Source organism: Megascapheus bottae, chromosome 7, assembly GCF_031878675.1.
Source record: "Megascapheus bottae isolate mThoBot1 chromosome 7, mThoBot2.hap1, whole genome shotgun sequence".
NCBI classification, from domain to species: domain Eukaryota; kingdom Metazoa; phylum Chordata; class Mammalia; order Rodentia; family Geomyidae; genus Megascapheus; species Megascapheus bottae.
Genome location: NC_143515.1, coordinates 6,453,991 through 6,466,232, shown reverse-complemented (window position 1 = coordinate 6,466,232; position 12,242 = coordinate 6,453,991). Strand labels below are relative to the sequence as shown.

At 45.7% G+C, this 12,242-nt stretch overlaps 1 protein-coding gene across 1 annotated transcript in view; it reads right to left on the bottom strand.

The window, feature by feature from the left end:
* The window catches only part of Rfx8 (regulatory factor X8), an 82,839-nt gene extending 72,533 nt beyond the window's left edge, over positions 1-10,306 (bottom strand). The window contains exons 1-2 of the mRNA XM_090336087.1: positions 10,146-10,306; positions 1,188-1,311 (exon numbers count right to left, since the gene is read on the bottom strand). Coding sequence (XP_090192213.1) covers positions 1,188-1,311; positions 10,146-10,228 — 207 coding nt within the window. The 5' untranslated portion in view covers positions 10,229-10,306. The remainder of the gene's footprint in view (positions 1-1,187; positions 1,312-10,145) is intronic.
* Positions 10,307-12,242: the final 1,936 nt, after the last annotated feature.

Here is a 12,242-nt window from a genome sequence, read left to right as displayed (position 1 = left end):
GAACAGAATTTCATAAGCCTATGCCCTTCCTGACAAGCTAGGAATTCTGATAAGTACTATTTGCCAGGAGGACAAACCACCCTCCCCTTTCTATAAACATGCTGCTCTTCACTCGACTTTGGGCCTTTGCAGCCTGGAGAGGCAGGGATCTAATTTTCATAACAAGTTTGCAGTATGTATGTTGGCAGCACCTTCTGTTAGGCATGCTCTGGGACCTGGTGAGCGGCACTGTCTTCATGCATTGAACACTTACTGGTGTGGGGCTGGGACCTTGATTCTAGTGGCAGATGAGCCATCCCTGTGCTATGACTAGCTGGGAAGGCCTAGGTTGGTTTTGCTGACCAGGAAACAGCAACCTGTGTCTGAACCCTGTGTCTGGGGAACAGCTAGACTGTAAGTTCAATAAGGCCTGGAATTCGGATCTCTCTTGATCATTTTTTCAGCATCTAAAGCCATGCCTGCCACTGAGATGCACCTGTTGAATGCAGAGTGTCTTGTTATCCCTGTGCTAATGCTTGCTGTGGTCTTAAGTGAAATTCTACAATGTAGGTCCCACAACTAGCTCCCAAAACATATAATTTCTTTGGGTAATCTCAATGATTTCCCTCCAAAAGAAATCTTTAAGAGCCAGTGAATTCTTTAAATTCAGTGGAATTATGGGAAGCATCTGTTCTTGGGTACACTAGAGTGGCTCAGAGCTTGACACTGAGTTTGGAGCTTCAATGCAGGGGTGGCGGCCCAGCCGACCTGGCTCTTTAGGGACTGTTTTTTGTTGCCATGAAAACAGTTCCTCCGGTATAGTTCTTCATGCTTCCTGGCCCCTGCCATGAAGTAGGGCTAAAGGAAAAGTGGCTTTTCAGTGGAGATGAAGGCTGCGGACCAGCCAGTTGGCTTCCCATAGTGAAGTTACTGTACTCACTGATATCCCACTAGACTCAAGGACATTTCGAACAATTCCCGATCAGTCAGGCACCACGTGATAATGCTTCTGTCAGTCAACAATGGATTGCACATTCAGTCCTAGAAGACTAGATCCTTAGTCTGTGTATGTGTACTGTAAGATGTTCAAAGATAACGAAATTGCCTAACAAGATTGTATCTCCATCACTACTTGGCACAGCAGAGCAACTAGCTTTCCTTGCTCAATGCATGGAAGAGTTTTAATAGTGCTAAAAGTGTTAACGTACCTTCCCAAAGGTTGCTGGATTCACCTGGTCCTGCGCCTTCTGCCCACAGGTCTCCATGTAAATCTCATACATGAGACAGCGAGGCACACTGGACCCTTCACAAGTACAGAAATTGTCCATCAACCTTCAGAGAGAGAGAGGACCAGAAGAGGCAGTTGGCATACATTTTCCTAAAGTAGGACATCTGGGGGCCGGGAGTTGGCCTAGTGGTAGAGTGCTTGCCTAGCATGCACAAAGACCTGGGTTCTGTACCTCGGGACCACATACATAGAAAAAAAGCCAGAAGTGGTGCTGAGGCTCAAGTGGTAGAGCTCTAGCCTTGAGAAATCCCAAAGACAGTGTTCAGGCCCTGAGCTCAAGCCCAGGACTGGAAAAAAAAACCTGGAAGTAGCCAGTCATGAAGGCTCATGACTGTAATTCTAGTAAGTCAGGAGGCTGAGAGCTGAGGATCATGTGTCAAAGCCAACCAAGCAGGAAAATCCATAAAACGTTTATCTCCAATCAATTATTTAAAAAAAAACAATAGGAAAGGGAAGGGGAAAACAAGATGATTGGGAGGTGTGGGGGGAGGGAAATGGGGACAAAAACATGAGAAGGGGTATCAATGTATGAGAAGTAATGCACCTACTACCTGATGAATGTAACTGTAACCCCTCTATACATTACAAACAAACAAAAACAGAAGTAGAGCTGTGATTCTAGCAGTAGAGCAGTAGCCTGGAGCAAAAAAGTTCAGGGACGTTACCCAGGCCCTGAGTTCAAGGCCCAGGACTGGCACATACATGTGTACACACACACACACACACACACACACACACTACAGACGTGGAGTATGGCTTAAGTAGTAGTGCTAGCTTTGAGCAAAAAATGATTCTTACTCCTAAGAATATTTATTCTTGGCTTTTAGTTATCCGTTTGGTAGGATTTGGGTTTTGCTTATTTGGGGTTGGGGTATATAATAGAAATGGAAGTGACTGGATTCAGTAAACTCTAGCATAGTGAAGATCTATATAACTTTAGAGAATTATTTGTGTTTGTATATTAGAGATCTACCCCAAGGCCTTGCACATATTGGACAAGCGCATTACCAAGTGAACTGATCCCACACTACACTCAGTGGGTGGGTATAAATCATCTGGGGATATCGTAAAGTCCTCAGCAGGATGTGTGTAAGTGATCTGCAAACGCAATATCCTTTTATAGCAGAGACTTGGACACTGTGGATTTTTGTAGCATTAGATAAAAGAAGAAAATCAATCCTCCGAGGACACTCAGGGATCCCACTAAACAAAATAGTCCAGTGTATTTCTCTTCTTTAAGCCAAGAGGAATATCTAAGCAAGGAACTTAGGGACAATACATCATCTGCATTCTCTTTAATGATATACAGCTTAGTTTCTGGGACAAGGCACATTTACTTTCCTAAAGAACTAAAAGGCACAGTCCCACTTGTCACCTCACTGGCTTCCAAGAAAAATAAACATAAAAACATGAAGGATCTCTGGCCCAGGGTAACAAATTGCCACAGGCTGGGTGGCTTACAAGAGCAGTTTATCCTCTCCAGTAGTCTGGACACTAGATGTCTGAAATCTGTCAGTAGATGGCTCCTTCCATCTACTCAGGCTCTGAGAGAGCGTGGCTTCACCACGTTCCCTGGTTTGAAGGTACACCATTCCCTCTCCATATGTTCCCTGATCTTGTATGTCTGTGTCTTTGCGTCTTTTCTGTTTTGTTATTTTTCTTTTTGTTTCTTTTTGTGCCAGCACTGGGGCTTGGGGAACTCAGGGCCTGGGTTTTATCCCTTCAATTTTTAGCTCATGGCTGGTGTTCTACCATTTGAGCCACAGCTCCATTTCTGGATCTTGAATTGGAAAAAAGAGTCTCACAGACCTTTCTGCTTATACTGGCTTTAAGCCTCAATCCAAAGATCTCCGCTTCCTCTAGAATTACAGGCATGAACCACAGTTTAACATACATGAACTTTGCTTTAGACTTGGGTCTCATCCCCAAGACATCTCATTACATATACAAACTTGTTTTTTGTTGTTGGTCATAGGGCTTGGACTCAGGGCCTAGGTGCTATTCCTGAGCACTTTTGGTTGAGGCCAGCACTCTACCATGTTGAGCCACACACAATGCCACTTCTTCTTTCCTGGTGGTTAATTAGCGATAAGAGTCTCACAGACTTTGTTGCCTGGGCTGGCTTCCAACCATAATCCTCAGATCTCTCAGTAGTTAGGATTATAGGCATGCGCCAGCAGCTCCTGGGTTACGAAAACTTTATGTATAGGACTTTTATTTATCTGATTTAAAAGTACATATGCACAAAGGGATCACAGGTATTTACTAAGAGACTACTATGTGCTTAATATTTTCTTAAAAAAATTATTATAAAGGTGATGTATAGAGGGGTTACAGTTACAAGAGGTAATGAGTACATTTCTTTTTTAACAGTGTTACCTCCTCCCTCATTTTCTCCCACTTTCCCTCTCCTTGACTCCCCTTCCCCCCAAGTTGTGAAGTTCATTTGCAACATAGTGTCTAGTGATTATCCCTGTTATGTTGGTTCATACTTTGTCTCATCACTTCTGTGATTCCCCTTCCCTTCCTCAAATCAGATAAATTTATACATGACCAAGGGTACAAAAATAAGTAAAACAGTGACAGCAGGGACAAACCAAAGGGAAATAAAAAGAAAAAAAATAACTGAAAACAGCACACTAAAAAAACTCAGTTCCATTTCTTAAGAGTTCTTATCTCATATTGGTATAGTATCTCACTTTGTTATCTGATATATTGAATTGATTTGTATTTGGATATTTGAAATTTGATAGGGAAGGGGGGAAACCAAGACGGGTGGGGGGGGGTGGGGGGGGAGGGAAATGGGTACCAAGACATGTGAAAGGGTATCAATGTATGTGAATTAATGCACCTTCTATCTGGCAAATATCATGTAACCCTTTTACTAATTACAATAAAAAAATTTAAAAAAAAAGAGTTCATTTTGATTAGCATCCTTTTATATGGTCATATGCACATAGCTGTTGAGCTATTATGATACTTTGCTAAGAATATCCTAGACAAATTCTAGTTATTACAAATGAGTGAAATATGAAGCCTATGTTTCTTTGGGTCTACCCTGCTTTGCTAAATATATTTTTTCCCAAGTCTTTCCATTTCCTTATGAATGGGGCAATAGCATTCATTCTAATGGAAACATAGAATTCCATTATGCCACACTTTCTTGATTCATTCATCTACTAAGGGCGTCTGAATTTGATTCCATATCTTAGCTATGGTAAATAATGTTGCAATGAGCATAGTTATGCTGGCAGCTTTAGCATGGCCTTGCTTGTGGTCATTTGGGTAAATGCTCAGGAAAAGGACTGCTGGGGCATAGTGGAGCTCCATGTTTAGTCTTTTGAGCAACCTCCATACTGCTTTCCAAAGGGGTTAAAGAAGTACACACCCTCACCAACAGTATACCACATCCCTGCCAGCACCTGTTATTAGATTTCTTGATAATGGCCTTTCTAACTGAGATGAGGTGGAATCTCAATGTGGTTTCTTCAGAGAAGTCTCTAAGTCATTAGCCCACTTATTAATGGGGTTGCTGTTTCTTTGATGATTTGGGAGGATTTTTGGTATATTTTAGATATAAGGTCTAGGTATGTTCTTTGCCATGCAGAAACTCTGCAGCCTAACACAATCCCATTTGTCCGGCCTTTCTTTGACTTGTTGTGTTTCTAGACCTTTGGGAACTTTCGACCCGTGCCAAGCAGCCCTTGTGATTCCCCTATCCCTTCCCGTAACATTTTCAGGGTATCTCATCTTACACTGAGGTCTCCGATCCATTTGGAATTGATTCAGTTATGGAATGATATACAAGGATCTAACCTCAGTTTTCTACATGTGTATAGCCAGTTCTGCCAGCACCATTTAAAAGGCTGTCTTTCTTCCATCCTGGGCTTTTAGCTCTGTTACCAAAGGCTGGGTGGCCATAGGTCTGTGAGTTCATTTCTGGTTCCTCAGTTCTGTTCCACTGGTCGTCAGGCCTGTTCATGTGCCAGTCCCAAGCTATTTTTATAGCTACAGCTTTATAATAGAGTTTGACATTTGGTATTGATATTCCTTCAACACTGTTCTTCCTGCTAAGGACTGCTTTTACTATTTGGGGTCTTCTATTATTCCATATGAATTTTGGATTGCTTCTTCTATTTCATTAAAGAATGTTGAGATTTTGATGGGTATTGCTATTTTCATGATGTCAATTCTCCCATTCCATATAGGAGGTTTTTCTACTTCCTTTAGTCTGCTTTAATTCCCCTTTTCCAAATTTTGGTCATGAGTTTGGCTTAGTGGTAGAGTGCTTGCCTAGCATGCACAAAGACCCGAATTCTATTTCTTAGTATCACATACATAAAGCCAGAAAGAAATGGTGCTTTGGCTCAAGTGGTAGAGCTCTAGCCTTGAGAAAGCCCAAGGACAGTGCCCAGGCTCTGAGTTCAAGCCCCAGGACTAGCAACAACAAAACCAAAGTTTCATCACAGAGGTCCTTCACTTTGCTGGTTAATTCCTAGGTATTTTGTCTTTTTATGGGCCCATTAGAAAAGAAGTTGCTTTCCTAATTTGAGTTTCACTCTTCTCATTGTTGGCATACAGAAAAGCCATTGATTTTTGTGGCTTAATTTTATACCTTGCTATTTTGCCAAGGTCAAGTAACTTGGAGGAGAGTCTGTAGGGTTCTTTAAATACACGATCACGTCATCTGCAAAGAGGAAGAGTTTTACTTCATCTTTCCCTATTTGAATCCCCTTTATGCTTGTCTCTTCCCTTATTGTTTTGGCTAGGAATTCCAATACTATACTGAAAGGCAGTAGACAGGTTGGACATTCTTGTCTTATTCTTGATTTTAGAGGAAGTAGTTTTAACTTTTCACCATTAAATTTTCACCATTAAGGCTGTAGGTTTGTCATACTCAGCCTTTTGATACAACCTTTTTAATAATCCAAATTGTAAAGCATTCCTGATCCTAAGGATTTCTCTGTTTTGTTTGTTTTTGTTTTTTCGGTCATGGGGCTTGGACTCTGGGCCTGGGTGCCGTCCCTGAGCTCTTTAGCTCAAGGCAACTGCCCTACCCCTGGGCCTGGGGGTTGTCCCTGAGCTCTTCAGCTCATGGTTACCACCCTACCCTTGAGCCATGCCCCACTTCCCACAGGTCCTAAGGATTTCTGACTCACAGAAATCTGGCTATAGGAACCTATAAGAACCTAAAACAGGCCAGGGTTATATGGTAGAATACAGGCCTACCCTGGCTTTCATTTCCAGTACCTCAAAAGAAAACAACAACAAAGGTCTGTGGCCAAGTGCCTTTTCTTTTTCTCTCTTCTTCTTTTTTTGTTGTTGGTTGTGGGGCTTGAACTCAGGGCCTGAGCTTTTGTGCTCAGTGCTAGCATTCTATCACTTTGAGCCATACCTCCACTTCTAGTTTTCTGGTGGTTAACTGGAGTTAAGAGTCTTACAGGCTTGGCTACCCAGGCTGTCTTTGCACCATGGGCCTCCCATCTCAGTCTTCTGAGTAGCTAGGATTACCGGAATGAGACACTGTCTTTTCTATGCAACCCCCACCCTCCCTCTACACACAGAAAGAAAAATGGATCCTCTCTTACATGAGAGAAGAAAAAAAGTCACTGTTCTTTATGTGAGTGCATAGGAAAAGACAATCACAGACTTTAGTGTGTGTGTGTGTGTGTGTGTGTGTGTGTTGTTGTTGTTGTTGTTGTTGTTGTTGTTTTCCCAAATCCTATGTTGCTGCTTTGACCCTGGCTGTTTTAAGTTATCCCTAATTCTTCCTATCCCCTTTGGGCCAATTCCCCTAAAGTTCTCAGTCAAATCTGAAAGACTGGCTTGTGGTCAACAGCCAACATATATCACCTGAACAAACAGGAGTCCAAGATTTTCCTGTAACAGGGTCCCACTAGGGGTCCTGCTTTGACTTTAGCCCAAACAGTACTTCTGCCATTAGTGTCTGTCCATAACCTGGAAAAATAAGTCCTGACAAAGGTTGATACTCTGCCTCCGTGATTCCCTTGAGAACACAGGTAGGGAACATGCCCAACTAATCCCCTAGCTGGCACATTGAAGCTCTTACTATTACTCTAGGTTTTATGTCTCCCATCAACATGCATGACCAAAGCCAGAACGTTGTAGATGTTGGCAGGGTGACCTCTTTGAGCATGCACTGTAGGTGAGTTTGCATTTGATCTCCCCTTCCTGGGGTTAGAAAGGTGGAGTGGGGGATGTGCTGGGAGAGTGACTGCAGTTTGATAATGGTTAAGGCTTTTAGATCGTACCACCAAAATACCATTAGGATTTCACCCGAGGTCAGAAGCCAGGCCTCCCCCAATGAGGAGACTTCCCTCAGATTATTGTTTTCTACCACTGTTTCCTGAGATCTGGCTACTTCCCTCCCAGCTCTGCAGAATTTCCGGCCTGTGAGACAGAGCCTTCTATCAATTCCGTCCCTACCCTGGCCAGCTCCCCAGGATCCTCTCCAGGGAGGATCTATCATGTGCATGCACGACAATGGCACTGATGTGTCTAGACAGGTGGGGACCTAACAGATGACTGACAAGACAAAACAATGAAGTAACACTAATGAACAGGTGTTCTTTCCACAGCTACATGGCAACTGAAGAGGGCCCTCATATACTCCTAAGCTGTCTCTCACGATCCTGAGTTCTCGCCAGCCCTGGCCCATTGTTCTTCCTCCCTCAGGGTCTTTATCTATAATATCCCTCAGGATTCCAGTGCTCTGGGTTACGAAGCAAAGAAACTGTATTTGGAATGCCAGTGTTAACACTACCAGTGCTAGTGTTCTGTGAAATACCTATCTCACAGCCAGAGCCCAGAGCAGCCTCCACGAAGGAAGTCCCATCACCCTCTAACCAGCCTCCAGGAAGCTGCAGCTCACAGGCCTGTTGGGTTAGGAATTCATGTCATGAAACCATGTTAGCTCATTGCTAACACGACCCACATTCAAACTCACCCCCAGGAAATTAGGGCAACTGTCTTAATAGTTCACAAGCCACCTAAGGAGGATGGCCAATTTTATTTTATTTTTCCCCTCTCCGTCCTGTTTCAATTCTCCCCTTTCCATAGTTCTCCCCCCAGCTCTCCCCCTTAGCCCCCAGCCGTGTTTTCTGTTACTGGTACTAAAATTTAAACTGCTCATCTCAATCCTTGCTCAGCTGGCACTCTACCCCTTGAGCCACGACACCAGTCTTACTTCTTACTGGTTACATTAGAATAGTTATCTCTCAGACTTTTCTGCTCAGGCTGACTTTGAACCTCCTTCAGGTCTCAGCCTCCTGACTAGCTAGGATTACAGACATGGGCCACTGGTACCCAGCTGGTTGAGTTCTCTCTTTCTCTCTCTCTCTCTCTCTCTCTCTCTCTCTCTCTCTCTCTCTCTCTCTCTCTCTCTCTCTCTCTCTCTCTCTCTCTCTCTCTCATCTTCCCTCCCAATCTCTAGAGTATAATTCTAACCTCAGAAATTTGAATTTACCAACTAATGACTTGAAATAGATGATGAATGCATAGTCCTGTCCTTTCTCCTAAGGACCATGAGCAAGGTCTGGCTTGGTGAGTGCAACAAGCCCTGGATGCTGCTTAACACTGAAAACCCTGCAGTTTCCATACCACTTCCGTTGTGTTTCTTTTGTGTGAGATTAAACACAGCAAAAGTTTCCCTTTAGAAAGTGGTTGCCATTAGGTCTTTCTGGACCACAATCACAACCCACAAACACACCCCACTTTTTTTTCTTTTGATTCCCTTGGGTGAGTTTTTCAGAAACTCTTCCCTGAGAAATATGCCTGGAAACTTACAAATTAAAACATCATGTGAGCCGGCACAGCGACACTTGCCTGTAATCCTAGCTACTCACTCAGGAGACTGAGATCTGAGGATTATAGTTCAAAGCCAGCCCAGGTATTAAAATTCGTAAGACTCTTACCTCTAATTAACCACCAGAAATCTGGAAGTGGCACTGTGGCTTAAGGGGTAGGACAGTTGCCTTGAGCTGAAGAACTCAGGGACAATGCCCAGGCCCAGAGTTCAAGTCCCACAACCAACCAAAAAGAAAGAAAGACAGAAACAGCGAAAGAAAGAAAGAAGGAAAGAAAGAAAGACAGATATCATGTGGTATATCATACTTATTTTCCTTATAAAATCTAGGTCCTAGGATTGGATTAGATTATATTCTTTATGAAGAATTACAAGTGTATAAGCTCCCTAGCTCACCTCCTAGGAATAGTTTTCTTTTCCTCTCTCTCTCTCTCTCTCTCTCTCTCTCTCTCTCTCTCTCTCTCTCTCTCTCTCTCTCTCTCTCTCTCTCTCTCTCTTCCCCCCCTCTCTCTCTTTCTCTCTCTCTCCCTCCCTCCCTCCCTTCCTCCTCCCTCCCTCCCTCCCTCCCCTCTCCCCTTCCCCCTGCCCTCTCTAAATAGCCGTGAATTTCACAAACAATTTGGAGCTGCATTGTGGAAGCTGAAAACCACTTGGCTTTCAGTTAAACATCTCATTCTGTATCTCATAGTAAAAGAAAACATTTGCCTGGTGGCTGCCCAAGGGAGTTAGTTCAGATGTGGAGAAAGACACAGCCACCTCTCCAAGCCCTGATGGGAAGTGTGACCCCCAACAGTGTGTGTGTGTGTGTGTGTGTGTGTGTGTGTGTGTGTGTGTGTGTGTGTGTGTGTGTGTGTGTCTCCATCCCAGCGGGTCAGGCCAGCAGTGAAAGGCCCTGGTCTTGGGTAGCTGTTTCCTTTTCCACCTGTCTCCGTGGAGACCCGTTGGCCGTCCCTGGCCCTTGGCTGGAAGCCCTGACGACCCCCAGGGGCAGCAGCTGCAGGAGCCCCCTCCCCTCTGGCCCCTGCCCCACGGGCCCCTCCTCCAGACGCTCACCACTGGATGATGTCGCTGTGCACAGCCCGGCCGTCACCGCTGCCCAACAGGGAGGCGGAGGCGGGCACCCCCTCCTCGGCCATGGCTGGGACCCGGCCCGCAGCACCTGGCAGCGGACAGCGGGCGGGGCCGCACCCGTCCTCCCGCAGCCGCTCCTCCGTGTTTACTTTAGAGCGGGACTCGCGGAGTGGGCGCGCGGGGACGGGCGCGGGGCGCGGGGAAGGGCGCGGGGACGGGCGCGGGGACGGGCGCGGGGAAGGGCGCGGGGACGGGCGCGGGGACGGGACCGGGCAGGGGAGGCAGGGGCCCACGGGGCGGGGCGGGGCTGCACCCCGCACCCCGGGCGCGGGGTCGAGTGTACCCCTGCACTAAAGACTGACAGAAGCCGGCGCTGATGGCGCACGCGGTCATCCCAGCTACTCAAGAGGCTGAGAGCTGAGGGTCGTTGGTTCGAAACCAGCCCTGCACAACCAAATCCACGAGACTCTTCAGTTGATCACCCCACATCCGGAACTGGAGCTGTGGTTCAAGAGGCTTTGAGGGTTCAAGTCCTAATACACAAAACGAAAGAGAGAGGGGGGGCAAGCCATGTGTTCATGTGTTGGGGCCCAGGCAGGCTCTCGTGGGGGGGCACCCTGTCATGGTTGGGGCTCCGCAGATAGTTCCAGAGCAGAGCTCACAGGATCCAGAACAGAGAGGAAGCTATTGTCAGGGGTTTGCCCGGCCATGGGAGCCGAGCCGACCCAGAGTAGCAGTGGCTATTGCTTGGGGAGTGGTGCTGGGGGTGAGCCTAGGCCTGAGGTTGGGAGAATTTCCAGGGTCAAGGCTAGCTGGGGGGGTGGGGGGTGACCCATAGCTAGGAATGGGGGCTCTGCTGCCCTTTCTTATCTTCTCAGCTGAGTGTTCAGGTGTGTCTGCATTAAACAAGCCATAGGGTGGGAATTAAGTGACTTGGCATCCTCCCCTCAGAGACCGGGAGCTGACAGAGGCCCTGGCTGGGCCTTCAGGAGAGTCTTTCCTGACTCCCTGTAGGACAGCAGGCCAAGGGTGTGGGTAAACAGCAGGCTGAGGAGCTGGTCTCAAGCAGAGCCTGGAGTTTGCTGGCTTGGAGTCTGGTGAACGACAGCTGCAGGGAAGAAAGAGGAAAAGGAGACCAGTGCCTCGAAGGCCTCACCAAGCCCTCTTCTTCCCTGGTTGTATCTGCCAGAAGCAATTGGTGTGCTTTTGCCCAGAGTGCTAAGTTCTGGGTCTCCTGAAGTGGGTAGCAGAGCCCTGCTCAGTGATCTGTGGGAGCCAGCAGGCATGGCTTCTCCCCATTTCAATTTGCTCAGTTCCCTTCCCCCCAGAAAATACCCCAACACTCTCACTCATGTCTCCAGAGGCTGGAAATCTCTCAAAATGTGTTGCCATTCTAACCATTTTCAGTTCCAGGCTCTTCTTCTGGGTGTTTGCTAAGCCTCATTTGTCCTGGGACAGAACTGGGAAATACAAATCACATGACCCTCTTTTGGATTAGTAGCTATCTCTTTGCTAGTTTGTACTGAGAAACAAACATCACTTTATTTTGGCCCTGGGCTTTTGAGGCCTGCTGGTTAAAGGGCTCTAAAAATGAGGCATGTGTGGATTTCACATCTTTCACCAAAGTGCTTGTTAATTCCATCTACTGTAGGTGCCACCGGTGTCCTAGTGTAACCTCCTATATTATCAGTTCAGACTCTTGAGTGCTAATACAATGACACTCATAGCAGATTTATTTGCAATTTCTGCCTTCCTAATTTGCTAACTGTACAAAGGGCATTTACCTCTCTCTGCACGTGACTCTTTTACTGGCTACATGATTATAGCTTTCATTTGAGGTGAGCATAGAGGCACACAGATCATAAGTGGAATTAAGTATACAATCCATTTTTATTACAAAATATGTTTAATTCCAACTCACAACCAAGCTTTGAAGTATTAAACAGTCTGACCTATGTGTATGGGTACCTGAAAAAGACCAGTTTCACTGAATTCCAGATTTGGAATCCTTACTCTAATATTGAATATCATTGCAAAAAGAATACATAAAGCTTAAAGTTTCTATCTAATAGAATTCCA